The sequence below is a fragment of the Mandrillus leucophaeus genome, unplaced genomic scaffold (genome assembly GCF_000951045.1).
Source record: "Mandrillus leucophaeus isolate KB7577 unplaced genomic scaffold, Mleu.le_1.0 Scaffold1025, whole genome shotgun sequence".
NCBI lineage: Eukaryota > Metazoa > Chordata > Mammalia > Primates > Cercopithecidae > Mandrillus > Mandrillus leucophaeus.
In genome coordinates, this window is record NW_012098377.1 from 13,119 (window position 1) to 34,346 (window position 21,228).

The 21,228-nt window shown below is 44.3% G+C and overlaps 1 protein-coding gene across 2 annotated transcripts in view; it reads left to right on the forward strand.

Annotated features, from left to right (window-relative positions):
- The window catches only part of CSRP3 (cysteine and glycine-rich protein 3 (cardiac LIM protein)), a 21,731-nt gene extending 680 nt beyond the window's left edge, over positions 1 to 21,051 (forward strand). Inside the window, exons 1-6 of one of the 2 annotated variants that reach the window (XM_011977275.1) lie at positions 511 to 605; positions 10,401 to 10,540; positions 14,809 to 14,977; positions 17,068 to 17,200; positions 18,372 to 18,465; positions 20,703 to 21,051. In XM_011977275.1, coding sequence (XP_011832665.1) covers positions 10,429 to 10,540; positions 14,809 to 14,977; positions 17,068 to 17,200; positions 18,372 to 18,465; positions 20,703 to 20,779 — 585 coding nt within the window. In that variant the 5' untranslated portion in view covers positions 511 to 605; positions 10,401 to 10,428 and the 3' untranslated portion in view covers positions 20,780 to 21,051. Of the gene's footprint in view, positions 1 to 510; positions 606 to 10,400; positions 10,541 to 14,808; positions 14,978 to 17,067; positions 17,201 to 18,371; positions 18,466 to 20,702 lie in introns of those variants that run through there. The other variant, XM_011977272.1, reaches the window with a different exon arrangement.
- Positions 21,052 to 21,228: the final 177 nt, after the last annotated feature.

Here is a 21,228-nt window from a genome sequence, read left to right on the forward strand (position 1 = left end):
AGATGGAGCGACAGGTTCCAAGTGATGTGCCAACCTTTTTTTCCCCAAGCTTCTTTGAAGAGATTATCTAAGTATCATTTCAGACACCCATCACCCTTATTTTTAGCTCTGAATTCTCTTCACGAGTGTGGTGACCTGTGGCTCTGAGTTCCAGAGGCTCCCAGATATGGCACATGACTCATTTGGAGGTACCTTGCATTGATTTCCAGGAAGGTCAGTGGGGTGGGGGCCTGGAGAAATGATTTGCAGTGTTAAACCCCTAGCTCTTGTTCCTGTTCCAACCACTTGATCAGAAATGACACACTTCATAAATTGATCCCTTGGTGCCATAAGCAATTGGCAGTGAAAATAGAACCCAAGTGATATGGTTCTCCAAGAGGCTCACAGCTGGCTAGGGGGTTGGGGGAGACAAAACTCAGGGCTTTGGTCACAGGCTATTTTCAGCCTCTGATAGCAGTTGTGTTACTCACGTCTCATTCACCCTCTCCCTCGGCCTCCCTCCTGCCCTTCCCCCAGCAGGCCAAGGCTGGTGACAGCCTTCATATATTTAAAGAGGACAAGAGCCCCTCAGACTCAGTTGAGCTGAACGGAAACCACACAGGCAGGTGAGTGGAGCGAGATAGACATTCGGGCTGGAGGTGGGTTGGTTCTGTGGCTGGTTTGGACTGCAAAGGGTTCTATAGAGTAAGGGCACATCTCACACCTCAAGCGCCAGCACCCTGTCTGGTTCTGTGCAAGGAGATTCAAGTTGTGCTTGTGTCTGGTGTGGACCTAGCAGGTAGTAAAAACTTCCTGCAAGGATGGTTAATATTTGGGGGGCTTAAGGGACCTCACAGGCAGATAAATGAGTAAGGGGTTATTCTCATTATAAAATTACTTATGTGGTGGAATTACGTTTCCTGTCGTCGTCGTTGAAACAACTGGAAAGCGGGAGGAAATAATGCAAAGTCTGCTGACCTTCTAGTCCTACAACCACCACATAATTCGTGGATGACAGACTTTGAGAAGGTTCCTGCCCTCCGGGGCTTGGTCTCCTCTTCTGCAAGGATCAATATAAATTGGCGACGTTTTTCCTAACTGTAAAGTACGGCACAGATACAAAGCGATAAGCGATTGTACTAGATGCAATATATCAGACAGATTTCCCATGCTCAAATTAGCTGGAATTGTGTTATTCAAAAGGTCATGGTGAATGACTGAGATTTTGGGCTTGTTGATTTTAAATCGATTTTTGTATCCCAAAGATGTTCAGCAACAAAGTTGCTTTTAATCATTTGAAATTAATCAAAACTGGACCCCAAAAAGACGTTGCTATGTTGAAATATATTAAAAGCTCTATTAAATGGCAGGGATAGTTCAGCCAGTGGTCAGGATTCCCACTGTTTCCTCTAGGTTTTAGTCAAGGAGTTTTTAAAATACCCCAGTGAATGACAGACATAGGTGTGACTGAGAATAAGAAGTGGTATTAAGCAATGGTCTGAGTGGAAATGCTGCTGAAAGCTCCAAGCTGCTGCCTCTAATTTCTGCCCTGTTCCTTAACCAAGGTGGTGACTCCTCCAAGAAGGAGGACTTGAGTTACTGGTCTGAGGAACCTTGTCTCTGCCATACAATTCAATGTAATTTAATAAGCATGTATGGATCATCTCCTATGTCAGGGCTGGAGGGAGGTAGAGGCAGCTCTATGCAGGGAAGGGTGAACATAAACAGCAAGAAGAGTGGGGAACTGGGGATGGCCTGTGTCCTCAGTTTATATCTGGGATTGAATCTCAATGCTGGGTACATCCAATTCATCACAATGCATGTAGAACTGCTTTACAACCCAGAAAATGTGAGGGCGTCTTCTAACTTGGCTTTGGTCCCTTTCTGAACAACTCGGTCGTTTGTGGTCGGTGGCAATGAGCCCAGGCTATTGGGCAGGAGGTAGCTGAGTCCCTGGGGTTCAGGCAGACAGGTGCTCTGCAGCCCAGACACATATGTCATCCATCAGAGAGAAGAGACACAGGGCAGGGGGCAAGGAAGAGAGGGAGGGAAGGAGAGAAGGAGGGAAGGAAAGAGAGAAGGAGGGAGGGCAGAAGGGAGGAAGAGAGGAGGGAAGAAAGAGGGAGCCGCAGCAGCATTCAGCCAGCAAATAGCCAAAATCCCCTTGGAGGAAGTGGAGACAGAATCTTGATAGAATACAAACTCAGAAATCCTGGGAACTTCAAGAAGAAAATAAAGATAATTGGTTATAGAGCCAGTTCAAATTATAGCTCTGAATATCACTTAACTTCTCTGAGTTTCCATTTTCTGAACAATAAAATTAAGGATAGGCTATCTCTATCAAAGGAATGTGTAAGAATTGAATGAGATAAAGTACAGGAAAGTACTTTTGTGAAGTTTAATATAACCGTACAATTATGTGAGGCCGTTGAGAAAAGGCATACAGCCAAACCCAATGGGTTTTGGGAGGGTTTCCTGCTAAGTACAAGCGTGCTGATAAAAGTCCAGAGGTCAGAGTGGGTAAGAAGCTGACCAGGAGTTAGAAGATAATTAATTTGTTTTACAAGAGGAAAGACCCAGAGCTAGGAATATAATACACAGGAAATATAAGTCCCGAGGCAGGCAGATTTCCAGTTACAAATGTGCTGTTCAGATATCTGTGAATAAATACTGTATAGAGGGTTGGGCTTCATGGTCAAAGAGAAATATGATGCCTGCAAATGTGAAAAACTGCAGTTATTCATCCCAGTGAAGAATGGCAGGAAGGGAGACAGTAATGATCTTGAAGGGCATGGAGGATGGAGCCTTTTCTGAGCTTTACGGTGGGAAAGGGTTGATCATGAGCTGATGGTTGTTTCTGGCCCTGGGCAGGTGTGGAACAAGTACTGCCTTACTTACGGGTCACAAAAAGTTCTGCAAAACTCATTTTTCAGAGGAAGAAACTCAAGTTCAAGAAAGCGTAGGAATTGCCCAGCATCACGTGGCTGAGAAAGCGGCAGAGCCAGGAGGTAAACTGGGATATGATGTGATCTTTAAAAATAAATTGTGGAGGTCAAAATAGGACAAAGAGTGAGTTTGGGGGAGTAAAAGTTGGCCACACTTCAGATGTAATTTCAGAAAAGGTGTAAGATGCCCATGTTCTACAGCCTTCATTTAATGTGTGTCTACCATGTCTGAGTTTAAAAGGGGGTGAGAGCCAACAGTCGGATTTATTTCCATGCTGGCGATGAGCAACCTGTGCTTCCTGGGCTCTGTAAAAGGGCCTCTGGCTGCAGGACGTCATATATCTGGGTTCAGAAGCTCAGGAGGAAGCAGCCACTGACCTTGAATGTCCTACACCGAGAACTGAAGGGCATGAGCTTCCCTGGGCCACAGGGCTCCTGGCTGGGCATGCTGCCTCCAACCCAATCCAACAATGCAAGGGGGCCGGCCGACTCTCACCCTGACCTGGGCACACCTGTCCCGGGTCATGGCACACTCCGAAGGCTGAAAAACAAACCTGATTCACAGTCTGAACCAGAAGAGCCATGGAGAACAAGCAGGGAGTGAGTTGTTTATTCTAACAGAACGGACTTGAAAACTGGAGATAGAGTAATAACAACAATAACAGTCATGATGCAAGTAACTACAATTATTCAATTCCTGCTAGGTATTAAGTAATTCTATATAGTGTCTCAGCCATTATTATCTTCTTTAACCTGAAAACAACCTTCCCAGACAAGCTTTCTCATATTGTCTTTACATGAGGACATGCGTTGAGGACACTGGGTCAGAGAATTTGACCAACTTGCCCAACGTTCAACAGTTAGTGTTTCTGAATTTAAGCTTGGTTCTTCCAAGGCCCATGCTATTTCACTATGGCTATGTCATCTTTCTTACCCAAATTAAGAGTGAATAAAGGAGAGGGTTTGAGAGGGCACCCCATTGGGCAGCTTTTCTGCAAGGTGAGGTTTCAGTCACTTTTCAGATCCTTAAATCTGTCTCAGGGCTTGAAGGACCCTTGAAGGGGCTTTACTGTATAGCAGCCACTTGGATGTCCGTCCCCACCTGCGCTGAAAATCGATAGCATGGGAGAACTCTCCAGTTCCAAGGAAGCCCTTTCCATGTTGAACAGCCGTAACTCAGAAAGTCATTGATTCCAGTGAATGAATTCAGTTTCCCTGTTAGTCCCACCCTTGAGTATCCTCCGTGTCCCATGGAGAGACAATGGACCCATCACATCTCAATTCCCATCAGCTGGAAAGTCTGGGTAGTGGAGTGCTGACCCTTGTCCTCTCTCCAGTGTTATAAACAGGAGCATGAGATACAGAACCAGCTTAACTGGGAGTTGAATGGCAGCTCTTCTAGTTACTAGCTGTGTGATCTTAGAAAAGCTACTTAAGCTCTCTGTTCAGTTCTCTTATCCACAAAAATGGAAATAAAATTTGCTCTGGGCAGCTGTTGTAAGTATTAAAATATAATATATGCAAAGCAACTGACAAATAGTAAATGATAAATGGTAACTAATATTAACGTAAGAACACGGTTTTGGAGTCAGAGAAACGTAAGTTCCAATCTACTCATGTGACACATATCAGTCCCAAGAACTTGAACTAATGTAATTTCCCAAAGCCTCCATTTTCTCATCTGTAAAGTAAATGTTATAATAGTACCTACCTTGAAGGTTGTTGTGAAGATTAAACGATACCCAAGGGCAGTGCTCCAGGCATGTTAGATTCAATAACACAGTTAGAAATGACTATTAATATTACTTAGATTCCATATATGTGTTCCTATGATCCAAAATCTTTGCTTCAGCAAGTGTAGACAATTTAACTCACTGCATGAAATCAAGCATCTAGTAGGATGACCAACTGAGCCAGCACTGAGCTGAAAATGGTGGCATTGTGGCACTGTGGCTTGAGGTCTCTGCCCAAAGTCATGGCCTAAAGTTCCCTCCTGGGTGCTCATTTTATGTACCCACCACTTTTGCCCTAACTCATCATTGTTCAGTTTTGCAATTGGTAGTGAAAGAAGAAAGAGAGAGAAGGGAAAGAAGGAAGGAAGGAAGGAAGGAGGGAGGGACGGAGGGAGGGAAGGAAGGAAGGAAGGAAGGAAGGAAGGGGAAAAGAGGGAGAGAAAGAGAAGGAGAGAGGAAGGGAGGGAGGGAAAGGAAAAAGGAAGGAAGGAAGGAATGAAGGAAGGAAGGAAGAAAAGAAGAGAGCGGGGGACGGAGGGAGGGAAGAAGGTGGGGAGGAAGGGAGAAATAGTTGGATTAGGAATAATGTGCCCAAGATACACAGCTCAGTTATTCTTTTGAAATTTCAGATTGATGAATGACAATTTAAGGTTGTGGCAGAACCTAATTGACTCTTACATTTTATATTACTCTACAATTTACAGAATGATTTGACAGTACTTGAACTAATACGGTCCTCCCAGCAATAGTGAAATAAAAAGGACTATTGTCCCCATTCTAGTAAGGACACTGAAGTTCAGAGAAATTGAATGGTTTTTCCCAGATCACACAGCTTCGAAGAGGCAAAATGGAACTAGAACTCCAGCCTCTGGCACCTGATCCAGTGCTTCTCCCACTGCCCCACTGAAGCATATTCCTAGTAAAATCTCTCGTATGGTATTGGTTAAACCTTAGTTTAAGAGTGGGCACAAGGTAATCTCTCACTGGGATCTGAGTATCCAAATCTGGAGTCCAGCCTCTTCCAAGTTGATGTCACAGGGCTGTCCATTCTCTCTCATCCTTGCAAATTCCAGACTGTCCCCCATTTCAATCTTGACCCACAATTTGTCAGTGACAACATAGTCATCTCAGGGACTGGCCCGGAGAGTCGTGCCAGGTGGCGTGATGGAGATTGTGACCCAGGTGACAAACAGGGCTGAGTGACGGGCAAGCCTATAATTGGTATCCCACCTTCAATGACCCTTGCCAGTACCAGGCAACGCTGGTAAACAAATGGCCCATCCCTTGGTACCTGGCCAGGGTAAACGCACATTCTGGGACTGTCTAGGGCAGTGTTGGGACACAAGAATTCCAAAGCAATGTGGGAAGCTGAAAAGGTTATGTTCATAAGCCAGGACCTAACTGGGATTTCAGATCGCAGCGCCTTAATTAGCACATCGGTGCCATTTGAGTAACCTAAAGCGAAGTGGGCAAAAATAACTTCTCAATACTGCTTTAAATTCCATCATATGCTCATGACCTTCACAATGGTCCTGTCCAGGAGATACTATTATCAACATTTTTTACCTGAGTTCAAGGTCGAGATTAGAATCCATGTCTCTGGAATGCTTTTTTTTTTTTTTTTTTTTTTTTTTTTAGACGGAGTCTCACTCTGTCACCAGGCTGGAGTGCAGTGGCACAATCTCAGCTCACTGCAACTTCCACCTCCCGGGTTCAAGTGATTCTCCTGCCTCAGCCTCCCGAGTAGCTGGGACTACAGGTGCGTGCCACCACGCCCAGCTGATTTTTGTATTTTTAGTAGAGATGGGGTTTCACCATGTTGGCCAGGATGTTCTAGATCTCTTGACCTTGTGATCCACCCGCTTCAGCCTCCCAAAGTCCTGGGATTACAGACGTGAGCCACCGCGCCTGGCCTGGATTCAGGATGCTTTAAAATATCCTCTGCTTTTTGACCTGTGAGACATCTTCTGTTTAGCCTCCATGGTTACATTCCCGTCTTCAGAAATGGAACTGAGCATCATTAATAGAATACTTACAGATTTCTATTTTAAATTTCAAGTCCTGGTGATACATGTATGTCAGATATTTATGATCACTTAAACACAACCAGTGCTAGGATACATTAGTTTGTGAAGGATGTATTATCTGTAATCTTATTCTCATTTTGAAAAGCATGCCAAGGCAATGAATACACACACACACACGCACGCGTGCCCAGTTATATATGTATTTTTATCCCCCAAGAGGTATCTCTGTCTCCTATTAACTTGCAAGACATGCCAATGAAATCTCCACTGCAAATCTGAAATGAGAAATTTGACCTAAGGTTGTTTTCATTGAAAATTTCTATATCATTAATTTTACAAGTGTCACTGCCATATTCCTGGAGGAAATTTATTACATTTCTCCTCTATTTTATATCACGCTGAAACTCAGGATCAAAATGAACATGAGCAAAATTATGTGAGTCTATTCTTTTCTAGAAAATGTATCACCTTTAATTAGAGAAGAATGGATTGTATAAAAAGAAGTTGGCTAAGAAAAATATCCCTAAATGCTTACTTTTGAAATACACTTTGGTTATAAATGAGAGGGTCCAGCAATCTTAAAAATCTATTCCAGCCCTGAAAGTCTATAGTTTAAATGGAGTCCGAAATAAACAAATCTGGGCTCTTTAGAGGCTATTTAGACCTCTATGCTTTTCTGCTTGCTCTTTTTTCTGCATGATTTCATTAGCATTATTCCTTCCCACTTTTCTGTATCTGGTGAACTCCTATTCACCCTTCAAAACCCCATTTGAATGTGATCTCTTCTGTGACCCTCCAACAGTTCACTACCTTCATCCCCAGTCTAAATGTGGGGAGCCACTCCGTCATTTGAGTTTCTGTAGCATGTCTCACAAGACTCTTCTCTGGTACACAGCATTCTGAATCTTGTCTATTTTTCACACACAACATGGGCTTCTCAATGCCAGGGGTCACAAACTACTCATTTTTATAAGTTTTCCCCCTTTTGTCACTGAGTACCTAGTGCAGTGCTTGACACATGATAGGCAGGTAGTAAATGCAGGGTGAATGAATGAATGAACGAATGAACGTGAGTTTTAATTCTAAACCTTTCAACTCAAAATCCATTACTCTTTCTAGTTTCCTAAACAACCTGAACTATAGAAACAGAAAAACTACATGCTTCCATTTTTAAAGAAATTCTTATTTATTTATTTTAGAGGCAGGGCCTCACTCTGTCACTTAGGCTGAAGTAGAGTGGTGTGATCATAGCTCGCTGAAGCCTGGAACTCCTGCGCTCAAGCAATTCTCCTGCCTCAACCTCCTGAGTAGCTAGGATTGATTATAGGACCATGCCACCACACCAGGGTAATTTTTTTGGGGAGTAGAGACAGGGGCCTCAGTATGTTGCTCAGGCTGGTCTCAAACTCCTGGGCTAGTGATCCTCCTGCCTTGACCTCCCAAAGTCCTGGGATTATAAGCGTGAGCCACCATGCCCAGCACAATGTTTCCTTTTTTAAAGTTCTTTTCTAAAATTTTACTGAATTAGCAGAAGATCCTACTTCTGTGAGAGGAAGGATAGGATGTTCCTGGCTAACCTCACAGTTTTTCTAAGCAGGAAAAACTCTTTGGGGGAATATTTAGACAGAAGCATTCCTTCTAGACCTAGTATCAGGTTCAGCGGTCTGTTTGCTATTTACTTTCTGTTTCTTAGCAAAAAACTGCCTTTGTTATGAGACTGTGAGATACAATCCGGACCAGTTGACCCAGGAGGGCTTAGTGTTAATCGCCAACTATTATAAGAAGGTGACTGGCTTCCCAGAAGGGAAAGTGAAGGTCAGAAGTAGCCACTCAGAATGGCTGGATAGTGCTCCGTGACTTGACACACCAGGCTTCTTAGAAACTAGAGGATTCCAGTGAAAATTCAGCTCCCCTGGGCAGCTGAATTTCAGAAATTTCATTTAACATCAATGACTTATTTTAGTTCTGCTTTGAGGAAACTGAAAACTTGGATTCATACTAAAAACATATGCAGATGAGGACAATTATTATTGCTATTTTATTTATTTATTTTTTGAGATGGAGTCTCGCTCTGTTGCCCAGGCTGGAGTGCAGTGGCACAATCTCGGCTCCCTGCAACCTCCACCTCCTGGGTTCAAGCGATTCTCTTGCCTCAGCCTCTCGAGCAGCTGGGATTACAGGTGCACACCAGCACACCTGGCTAAAAATTTTTGTTTAGGCTGGGCACGGTGGCTCACGCCTATAATTCCAGCCCTTTGGAAGGCCGAGGCGGGTGGATTACTTGAGGTCACGAGTTTGAGACCAGCCTGGCCAACATGGCGAAACCCCATCTCTACTAAAAATACAGAGGACAATTATTTTTTTAAATAGTTTTCTTTGGTTAATATCGCTTCAATGTAATTCTGCGGTGAGGAGACAATGACAGTCCTGCGGCTGTGGCTATCAGCAGCTCCTTATAGCTGAATGTCTCCAAGAATGCAAGAGGACAGGTCAGCACCATGGTCTTGCTCCTGTTGAGCATTGTGAACTCTGTGGGACCTTCCTGCACATCATGTCATCTGATTTTCTAAAGGACACTGAAGCAGCAAGGAAAGGAATAACTGTATAGGTGAGAAAACAGATATAAAGTTAAGCTATATAGTTCATCCTGATATGCTCAGCAGGTGGAGGGTACCCCTGAAAGCAGAAAGCAGGTTTCCAACTACTGACCTAGTGTAGTGCCAATGTATCTTATAGCCTGGGCAATTATATTCTTTTTTTTTTTTTTTTTTTTTTTTTTGAGACAGAGTTTCACTCTTGTTGCCCAGGCTGGAGTGCAATGCGCCATCTTGGCTGACTGCAACCTCCGCCTCCCAGGTTCAAGCAATTCTCCTGTCTTAGCCTCCCGAGTAGCTGGGATTACAGGCATGTACCACCACGCCCGGCTAATTTTGTATTTTTAGTAGAGACGGGGTTTCTCCATGTTGAGGCTGGTCTGGAACTCCTGACCTTAGGTGATCCGCCTGCCTTGGTCTCCCAAAGTGCTGGGATTATAGGCGTGAGGCACTGCGAGCCTAGGCGATTATATTCTTAAAAAGGAATGTATGGATATGAGGAATACTCTGAATAGGAGGTTTTATATATTATTAATATACTTTTCTCTCAGCAAGATAGGCTAAGAATTTGACACCCAAAATGTAGTCCACTCCCAGCAGCATGAATATTGCCTGGAGTCTGTTAGACATGCAGAATTTCCTGCCTCTCCCCAGATCTACCAAACCAGAATCTGTATTTAGCAAGGTCTAAGGTGATTTGAAAAGCTCTTAGCTAGACAAGAAAATATCATCTTCATAGATGATTCCCAGTTCTGATGGGATAATTTTTTAAACTTGAGATGAAAAAAAAAAAAAAACAATATTTGTACATACTTTTATGTGCATGAAATCAGCCTATTCATTCCTTCCAAGAGCCCTGTGAAATACATAGGAATAGATGTTATTGAAATTTAACAGGAGAAGAAACTGAGTTCCCAAGTAGTAAAGTGATTACCCAAAGCCATTTAAGTGTCTGAGCTTATTGAATGACTAGTACACAGTAGCTGTTTGCTAAATGAATGAATAAATGAAACACTAAAAAAAAATTGGGCTGGATCCTGGTCTTCAGACCACTGCACTATTAGAGATTGGTTCACTCCTGGGGCCACTTCAATGTAGGGTATTTGCTTTATGTCCCCTTAGACTTGACCTTGACCAGATAGTCTTCAAGATGCCAAACTGGGGCGGAGGCGCAAAATGTGGAGCCTGTGAAAAGACTGTCTACCATGCAGAAGAAATCCAGTGCAATGGAAGGAGTTTCCACAAGACGTGTTTCCACTGCAGTGAGTTGGGTGGACACCCTGGGGGCCCCTCAGCATCCGGACAGCATCACAAAGTTCACATTGAATCACAAACACTGTATGTCAGTAGTTCTCACAGTGTGGTCCCGGGACCAGCAGCATCAGCATCACCTTGGAACTGGTTAGAAATTTAACTCTTGGGCCCCACCAAGAAAAGATGGTGCTCTCCTGAACACCCTTGCTTCGACTACTTGCCCAGCTCAGAGGCCATTCATTTTCCCGTAGCCCAAAGTCAGAACAAACTAGCCTGTCACTGCTCTCTGTAGGGAAAACTTTGACCCCATGGCGACATTGACAACATGTGACTTGGCAGAGAAAGGAAGTCAGCACTTATCTAGAGCCAGGATGGATTTGGCTGTCTATGTTGCCCCTTCTGGTCAGCTGTGACTGAAGCCGGCTGTGACTGGTCTTGCCTGAGAGAGAACCTATGTCAGGCAGGGGGGCAACACACGCCAACTCTGTATGTAAGAGTCAGAGAGGGAAGCATTTCAGGGCCTGGGCACCAGTAACTACATGAAAAGAATCCTGACCATTACCCGCTAGACAACTGACTCACAAATGTCAAAAATGGGGAGAACCTTGAGACCTTGTGGTCCTCTGGGAGTCTGGCCTGACTCATGTGACTTTGCACAAGTCATTTCTCACATCTAAGCCCAGGTCATATGCATCTGCGGTAGAGCCTTATACATGCACCTCTGCCTTTAGACTCCACGTCCAGTGCTCTTTGACGTGACTGCATTCTACACTGTTTCCTGGCACCTAGTCCTGTTTGGGACAAAATTGGCCTTGGTTTTGAAATGGCCACTTACCTTCTCTGCTTCCCTCCAGGAGGTCTGGCTTAAGGGCTAGCTCTGCTGGATATTTGCCAAGCCCCCTCCCCAAATAGTCCCCACTGCCACACCAGCACCCCCAAGTTTCAGCCCGGTAGCTGCAAGGCATCCATGCAATTGAAAAGAACTCCAAGGGCTGGACTCCATCTGTTGGAGCTTTTGTCCGAAGAGAGCTAGCATTCTTTAAAAAATAGGATTAGGAATATTAGAAAGAATTCTAGAATTAGAGTAAAAGGGACTCAGGTTTGAGTCTGGGCTCTGCCACGTACTCACTGAGATTTTGGGCAGGTCATTTCACCATGGTGAGCCTCAATTTCTCCATTTGTAAAGCAAAGATGATTATACCTACTGCACAGGTTGTTACAAGGAGAAAACTGGGGGGTCTTGATCTGGAAATCCAGCCTTCTAGGCCTGTATTCTCCTTTGATCAACTTTGGTAACTGAGTGGGAACAGGAAATTGTAGGGAAGCTTTCCATAGTAGGGGGTGTCTTGTCTTTCCCAGGTAGCAGGAAGATGCTTTATTCAAAGGAGTCATAGTAGAAGAGATTTGAGCATTTTTTTGGTACATCCCTTTTAACCCTTTCATATTTCCTGAGAACTCGTTGATGGGATGAGGATTGGAGCAGCATACAGTTCAGGAATGATGGATAGAAGAGCCCCAGAGAGGAGCACACTTTTCTATTTTATTACCACAAGATAATCGCCTGTCTGCAGGCAACTCTGCAGCTGCTGGAAATGGTGTTCAGAGACGCAGGGTCTACCTTACATTGTGCCCAGGCCAGTGTTCCCCTGACTTCTAGATAAATCTTCACAATTAAATCTCTAGACGAATTATGAAATCTAGAAAGTGAGTTTGCTGTCCAAAAGAAATAAATATAGTGCAAGCAACATATGTAAATGTCAATGTTCTAGTAACCATAGTTTAAAAATAGTACAAATAAACAGACAAAATTAAACTTAAAACATTTTATTTAACTCAATATATCCAAAACATTGCACTTTCAATGTATACTTCAATATACAAATGATCAGTGGGATATTCTACATGATTTTTGCATTCGTACTAAGTGTTCGAAATCTGATGTGCATTTTGTGCTTATAGCACAGCATGTGGCTGTGGCCACAGCATTGGACAGCACGGTTCTCCTTTGTCTGTTCACAAAAGCTCATCAAAAATCAGGGAGTGGCTACAGAATTGGCCAGGGCACGGTAGGGTATAGGCAGTCTTGGAGTGATGGGAATGAGCACTGGACTAGGAGTCAAAAGAGCTGAGGTAAGCTGTGGCTCTGTAACTTACTATTGTATAATTGTGAACAACTCACTGATTTACACTGACACATGCATTCATTCATTCATTCATTCATGTACTCAATAAATGTTTACAGAGGACTAACTCTGGCCCAGACCTTGTGCTAAATTCTGGGAATATTAAGACAAAACAGGCTTGCCCTCAAGGAACTCAGAGTCTAGACCATCAGCAAATATGTAAGCAGTTATTGTGGAGGATGGTAACTGACAGTAACAAGAAGGGTAGAGAGAAGTATATGCCTTCTATGTCTCAATATAAGACATTCTCCCCCAAATTCATCTTCATAAAAAAGATATGCCTGTGTTTAAAGCCTTATAAAGTCTCTCCTGCTGTAAGACATTCTTCCAATTATTTTATTTGCTGATTTAAACTTTTTTTGGTACAGATTTTTTAACACTTACAATGTTGACAGAATAGTCTAATAAAGTACCAGAATAAACTCCCTTGCCCCACACTCATCAGCCCCTGGCTAATCCTACCTCATCTACAACCTTATCTTCTTCCTCCACTCCCATATTCAATTACTTTATTTTTTTTTTAAAGAAAATATCATTTGAAGAAGGGATATTAGCCTGAAATAACCTCATTCAATGCTGGATTGCTTATAGGGATCATTTGATGGAACTGGTTTTTTTTTTTAAAGGCAAATACATTTAATGCTGCATATTATTATTCCTGGGATATTATCTCACTATTATAAGCACTGAGCATCACTATAAACAACCTTTAAGAATCATTGTTGCAAAGCAATACAGCAAGTCATTACATGGTGGAAATCCTATATCTTTTTAAAAATCTGCCCTAATGCTATACTAATAGGTCCTTCTTGTTGAGATGCAATTTCTAGGTGACAACCTCCTATTCAGGTATAAAACAGGGCTGCCTCTTAAAATGTACGGACAGAAGTGAAGGTGAGCTGCTCAGAAAAGCTGGGCCAGCTGCCCCCAGAAATGATTCTGGTGGTGAGGGAGATGCTGATGTTGAAAATGCAAAGACAGAACTGAAGACAATTATTCCCCAAATTTATGTGAGATTAGAAAAAAGTAACCTTTCCAAATCAATATATTGTTGATTTATATTACTAAATTAAAATTATAAGTAGATATTTGACATTTTTATTTATATTTTTAAAAGTTTCTTTTTAAATTTGTAAAATAAATCTTTCTATAAATCCTCTCTTTGGAAAAATGAGGGCGTGATTGCCTTATATTTGAGGATACTTTACATTAGGTAACATACAGTAACCAGGAGCTTGAGCCAATAGAAGCCTAAGGAGTTAACAAGGCAAGTCTATCCCCTTCCCCACCTCCTCTGCTTCCAGAACTTTTTTTTTTTTTTCTTTTTGAGAGGGAGTCTCGCTCTGCCGCCCAGGCTGGAGTGCAGTGGCCGGATCTCAGCTCACTGCAAGCTCCGCCTCCCGGGTTCACGCCATTCTCCTGCCTCAGCCTCCCGAGTAGCTGGGACTACAGGCGCCCGCCACTGCGCCCGGCTAGTTTTTTGTATTTTTTAGTAGAGACGGGGTTTCACCGTGTTAGCCAGGATGGTCTCGATCTCCTGACCTCGTGATCCGCCCGTCTCGGCCTGCTTCCAGAATTTGACCAAAATTAGCCTCAATGGCAATTGTCTGCTTGAATATCACAGTGTCCTTCAAAGGCCATGGTAAGTATAGAAAATGCTCAATCCCGATTCTTTTATGATTAAGAAAAAAATAAGTTTCTCTCCTACCTTAACCCACCCACTGCCAACACGCGTGCGCGCGCGCGCGCACACGCACACACACACACACACACACACACACACACTTCCCTGATGTCATTTAGGAAGGTTCAGGGATGCAGTCCTTAGCAGGTCTGAGACTATATATCTCGTTCTAATGCTAGCTTCCACCCTTTTCCAGCTGGGAACCGTTGAACCCAATTTCGTCATCTGTGAGATTGGGACTGTCTTGGAGTGTACAACTCAGGACAGATGCTCCGGTCGGAATCAACATTGTATTCTTGGCTCAGGGGCCCCTCATGCTGGGTCTGTGGCCCCGAGCATGGCATTGGGAGTGCAAGGAAGGGGAGAAGGATTTCAACTCCAATCCCATGACCCTTCCTTTTCCTGGCAGTGGCCTGCAGGAAGGCTCTTGACAGCACGACAGTCGCGGCTCACGAGTCGGAGATCTACTGTAAAGTGTGCTATGGGCGCAGATATGGCCCCAAAGGGATCGGGTATGGACAAGGCGCTGGCTGTCTCAGCACGGACACGGGCGAGCATCTCGGCCTGCAGTTCCAACAGTGAGTTACTGCCCTGCTCCCCCTTGCCTGTTAAAGTCTCCAATTATCAGGACAGTTCATTTCGTTCCCATAGCAACGTTTTCTGGAAGTGGGAGAATGGACTCTATTGTTGACTTGCCAACAATAGGAATACTCAGTCTGACCAAGTTCGAACAATGTGTCATCTCTCCAAAGATTCTCTTTAAATTATCTGCCTTTCTAAAGGGCAATTACTTTTACACCATGGCTCTTGGTTTGCATGTCAAGAGAAAACCCAGGATGTACAGATGTTCCATTGTTTGACCTTTGCAAAACTGCATGGAGTCTCCTTTCTTCCCCTTTGAGAGTTTCTGTGTAAATCATATAAATATGGCAGGGAAGCAATGGCCATTCTTTGTGTGCCTGTCACGAAAAGATTTCTTCTCTTGGATTGTAAGATGACAAATGTCCACATGGCAGGAGGAGTGTGTCTGCAGGGATGGGCTGTGCCTCAGAGTAAACAATCAATCATGATTGGTTCCCTGGCTGCCTGTTGCCAGTACAGTGCTAGAGTTCCCACCACATTATCCTAGGGAAGCTGGGGCATCACTCTGGTCACCTCCATCCACCAGTCTGGTCCCCTGGGTCCACTTTCTTGATAATCACACTGACCTCCAGCCCAGAATTGAGGAAATTTTGATGGCCACTGGCCTGACAATACCGTCTGGCCAGCTGACCTCCAGGCTCTGCTCTGCACTGGGATTGACCGGAAAGGCCCAGCCCAACCAAGGAAGTGTCCCATGGAGGGCCTCCCCCAGAGAGCACTTAGGCCGTCTGAGGAATCAGCTGATCCCTTCAAAAGACAGGAAGCCACAGGAGGGCCTGGAAAAGTGAAGAGATGTGTGATTAGTCATCTTAGAGAGAAGGCTTCTTTTGTTCATTTTTCTTATTACTCAATCTCAAATGGAGACTCTTGTTAAGGAAGAAAATATGATACCAACTGCATTCTCTGCCTCGCCTTAACTGAAGTTCACTTTTCAATATTAGGGCTTCCTAGTGATGCTGCACAAAGAGTAACAAGGTCTGAAGACCTAGGATTTCCTGCTAGTTCCATCAGTCATGAGCTGCCTGGCCTTGGGCAGTCACCCTCTGATCCTCAATCTCCTCCAACCAACCCTGCCTACTTTATAGGGTTGTGGTACAGCTCAATTGATATAATATACAAGCAAACACCAAAAGATACGAACACATGAGAGGCTATTATTAGGCCTCTATTTTGGACATTGTTCTCCTGGGACAGGTGACCCTTGGAGGCAGGACGACAGCCTCGCTTATGATAAGGAGTGCATCAGCTCATGGACTGTGGTTCATCAGGAACTGATTAGCACCCACTGTCAAGATCCTGTCTTGCTCTGTAATTTTCACAACTCTCTTTAGAAAGGAAGCAAGTGGCCTTGCAAATGGTCCAGAAAAACATAAGCATAGTAGTAATAACAAAACAACAACAACAATAACACAAGCTAACATAACTAGGACATTTGCCAAGTGCTTTACAACAAAAAGGAAAGCTCTAAGCTCTAAACCCATTTTAGCTAACTTTTTTTTTTTTTTTTTTTGAGACAGAGTCTCGCTCTGTCACCAAGGCTGCAGTGCAGTGGCGTGATCTTGGCTCACTGCAAGCTCCACCTCCCGGGTTCACGCCATTCTCCTGCCCCAGCCTCCTGAGTAGCTGGGACTACAGGTGCCCACCACCACGCCCGGCTAACTTTTCATGTTTTTAGTAGAGATGGGGTTTCAACATGTTAGCCAGGATGGTCTCAATCTCCTGACCTCGTGATCTGTCCCCCTCGGCCTCCCAAAGTGCTGGGATTACAGGTGTGAGCCACCGTGCCCGGCCTTAGCTAACATTTATTGGCCCTTACTGCATGCCAGGCCAGCACTGTTCAAAGTGCTTTACGCATGTCACCTCATTTAACCGTCTCAACAACGCTGTGAGGAAGACACCACAATTATCCCCATTTTCCAGATGAGGAGTCCAAGGCACAGAGAAGTGAGGTCACTTACTCCAGGCCACACAGCTCTTGTACTGTTTGCCAAGGGAAATCTACATTACATTTGTCTATTTCCAACAGGTCCCCAAAGCCGGCACGCTCAGCTACCACCAGCAACCCTTCCAAGTTCACTGCGAAGTTTGGAGAATCCGAGAAGTGCCCTCGATGTGGCAAATCAGTCTATGCTGCTGAGAAGGTTATGGGAGGTGGCAAGGTAAGAGCTTCTGTACGAGCCAGACAGAATTTGCTTATCTCCACCAGGCCATTCAGGAGGAATGAGAGAAAACTTGGGAACTGCAAGCAGCTGTCATTCTCTCTAGCTCCCATAACCACTTTACAAACCACTCATCCTCAGCCACTTTCCCTGGCTGGGGCTGTCTGTCATCTAGCATTGCCCCTTGAAAGCTGGAACTGGTACAGTTTGATGTAGCAAGCATTATTCTACTAGATGGAAGGCACCCAACTGAAAGTTCTGGGATACAAAGCAAAAGCCCCCCTACCCTCCAGTGTCAATAATCCCCACAAAAGATGTCATCCCCAGACCCACCCACCACTGCCTAACTCAACCTGTTGCTGCCGTCACAACCAATGGATATAGCAGACACCTCACAGCAGTGAGAAGCATCCTCACTTACAAACCTCCTGGCTCTCAGGAAAGTCATCAGATGTCTGAGACACTCATGCATACGTGCTCTGCAAGTTCCAGTTTCAGGCCCAAAGCCTGGGTACTCATCAAAGGAGTCAGACCCAAGGAAAGAGAAAAATTCTGTTTATACCACATGGTGGGAGGAAGGGCCGTGGAGAGCATCTAACTTCAAACACAAGGGGAGGCTCCACCCTAAGACTGGCCATTTGAAGACATAGGAGAAGCCCTGGGCTGTACCTGGTAGACATGCAGATGTGCAGGAGGATGGAGATCTAGAACATCTAAATTATGCAACTCTGCCATCAGAATTGCACAGAGGAATTAAACCAGAGGGTTAAAACAAGGTTGAATTCCCTGGACAATTGCCTGATTTATTTTTTTCCTTTTTTAACTTTATATCCAACATAAACATCACCGAGTGCCCCCGCCCAAGTCCTTCTCTGACCAGTTCCGTTCCTTGGATCTTTTTGGCCTGAGGAAGCCCTTTTCTGTTTAGTCTATTCTGAAGGAAAACATATGCAAATCACCATGACAAATCCATTTACAGGCTTCTGAGAAGTGCTGGCTAAGGCCACAGCATCTCATTTTCTCCAAACCCCTGGAGAAATTACGGCGGCCCATTAGGTAAGCAAATGGTTAAGATGTGTCACTCCTCTGGATGCTGCTAGTCAGGGACTTGAAATGGCAACAGAATGTGTTGCCTACCTCACTAAATATGCAACTTTTCTGTGCCCCTCAGCCTTGGCATAAGACCTGTTTCCGCTGTGCCATCTGTGGGAAGAGTCTGGAGTCCACAAATGTCACTGACAAAGATGGGGAACTTTATTGCAAAGGTGAGTGATTCTGGAGACTTTCTTGAAATATGTTTTCCCTAAAAGGGCCTTTGGGAGGGGAAATTATTTCACGCCTGGAGGTCTTCCTGTGTCTTTCAGAAGGTACGGCTGCTCAGCCTGGGCAGCGTTGGGTTCTCAGAATGGGGAGCAAAACCATCTAAGGGGAGGGAATCTCCCACCTGACCCAGCTCTGGTCCTCTCCATTGGAGAACCTGGCAGAGACCAGATGCTTTCAGACGCTCAGTGGTTGGCGAAGTTAGGCACCTGGGGGAGTGAGGAAGAGGAGGAAACAGTGCCCTGCTTCTGGTCTTGGAAGAGGCCTCAGGCCAGGACAACTAACACCACACCCCCTTCCAAAAATTGAAACACCATCTTTCTGTTCACCTGAGTGGCAGAGGGGGTGACTGAAGGAGGGTGAACTCAGTTTGGCCTCCCTGGAGTTTATCACGACATATCTATCTCCCTCCTGCCTAACCCCACTAACAGTTCTGTTGTTGATGTTGCACATTACTTAGTGATCATAGGGACAGATCTGGTTTTCCTCCTGGTCCTTGCGGCTCTGCCTCTCGCTGCCTCCATGATCTGTTGGTGTTGTGGAGAAACAGGAGAGGCTTAGCTCCTTCTTGATACTATCAAAGGAAGGGATGCACTAGGGCCAAGGCAACGTGTCCTCCACCCCTGAGCCTAGGCCTATTCTGTTGCTCAGTGGAGTTTCATCACTTAATGATGGTGTCTCCAGAATCTCCAAAGGAGTATGTTGGAATGAAGTGAGAGGAGCAGTGGAAAGGGAGTTAAGAGGGAAGACTTTATAAGTCAAAACTGTAGATTGCTGTATTAGTCTGTTCTCATGCTGCTAATAAAGACATACTCAAGACTGGGCAATTTATAAAGAAAAAGAGGTTTAATGGACTCACAGTTCCACATGGCTGGGGAGGCCTCACAATCACGGCAGAAGTCAAAGGAGGAGCAAAGTCACATCTTACACAGCGGCAGGCAAGAGAGTAAGTGCAGGAGAATTGCCCTTTATAAAACCATCAGATCTCTTGAGACTTACTATCACAAGAACAACACGCCCCCATGATTCAATGATCTCCCACTGGGTCCCTCCCACAACATGTGGAGATTATGGGAGCTACAATTCAACATAAGATTTGGGTGGGGACACAGCCAAACCATATCAGCTGCCAAAGCTTTTCCTGTGATGACACAGGATGGGAACTAGCCCACTATCTGACAGATGGTTGCCGTCTCCTGGCAGTAGAAGACATAGGGGGTCCTCAGCCTTCATTGCTCATAATACCCTAAAATATTGCTGAAGTCAGTAGTGAAATTAACATGTAAATGAATAATTGCATTTCAAAGTGAAAAAGAAAAAAAGCTATAGTAGAGAAACATTCACAATGCAGTCACCTAAAAAGAGGAAAGGAACCAGCTTGGGGTAATGGAGAAAGCTTCTCACAAGACTTGCTTCCTCTTCCTCTGAGGCTTGATGGGTGAATGTGGGTTTGGGAGGGGGCATTCCAGGAAGAGGAATCATTGATTACAAAGACACTTAAGCTGGGACATCACGGTTCATTCAGGAACTGCAAGTGGTTCTGCGTGCCTGGAATGTAGGAAGGGAGGCAGAGCTGGGAGGCAACAGGGGATGAGGCTGGGCAGGCAATCCAGAGGTTGCTGACTCAAATGAGAAAATATCTGCAAACACATTTAGTAAAGTGGCAAGAAGTGTAAACAATTTTTATTAACAGATCTAAGGTAAGTATTGTTCAATTTATTTTAAAAAGTTAACTCATGCATACATCTTTTTTTATTATTATTTTTATTTTTGAGACAGAGTCTTGCTCTGTCATCCAGGCTGGAGTGCAGTGGTGAGATCTTGGCTCACTGCAACTTCAGCCTCCCGGGCTCAAGCGATTCTCCTGCCTCAGCCTCCCCAGTAGCTGGGATCACAAGTACACGCCACCATGCCCAGCTAATTTTCTGTATTTTTAGTAGAGACAGGATTTCTGTATGTTGGTCAGGCTGGTCTCAAATTCCTGACCTCAGGTGATCTGCCTGCCTCGGCCTCCCAAAAAGCTGAGATTACAGGTGTGAGCCACCACGCCCAGCCAACTTATGCATAAATCTATCAAAAGGATGTCTCTAATACTTAGAGGACTGTGCTCAGACAGAAGACCCTGAAAAAAATGGCACTAACCAATGCATTGTCTCTCCCTTTATCCTCTTCTCATTCACAGTTTGCTATGCCAAAAATTTTGGCCCCACGGGTATTGGGTTTGGAGGCCTTACACACCAAGTGGAAAAGAAAGAATGAAGAGGTGCGACATTTCTCAGATTTTTTGCGAGCCTAAAACACTTGCCAAGTAATCCTGCACAGATGGATACCTTTCCCCAAATAGCCTCTCCTTGTACATTATTAGTTGTACATTATTTGTTTCTCCTCAGAAGTGATCATGGCCTTTACTGAATGTTAGAAGAGGACTTTGGAAGAAAATTATGTGAAGTTTAATCTATAACAAATGCTTTATTATTTATAATGCTTGGAATGGGAGAGGCAATAAATAAATGTTTTAGTGCTATCTTGTATGGCTCTGGATATTTTATTTGAGATAGAAGTTTTCAAAAAACATAAAGCTAGTTCAAAAAACGAGCTGCAGAGAATGTAATAAATCTGAATGTCAACTGAGAAAGGAGTGAGAAGGAAGAAACAATGGGCAAAGGAAAGCAGTCTTTCAGAATCTGTCAGCCAAGTGTCTTTCTAGT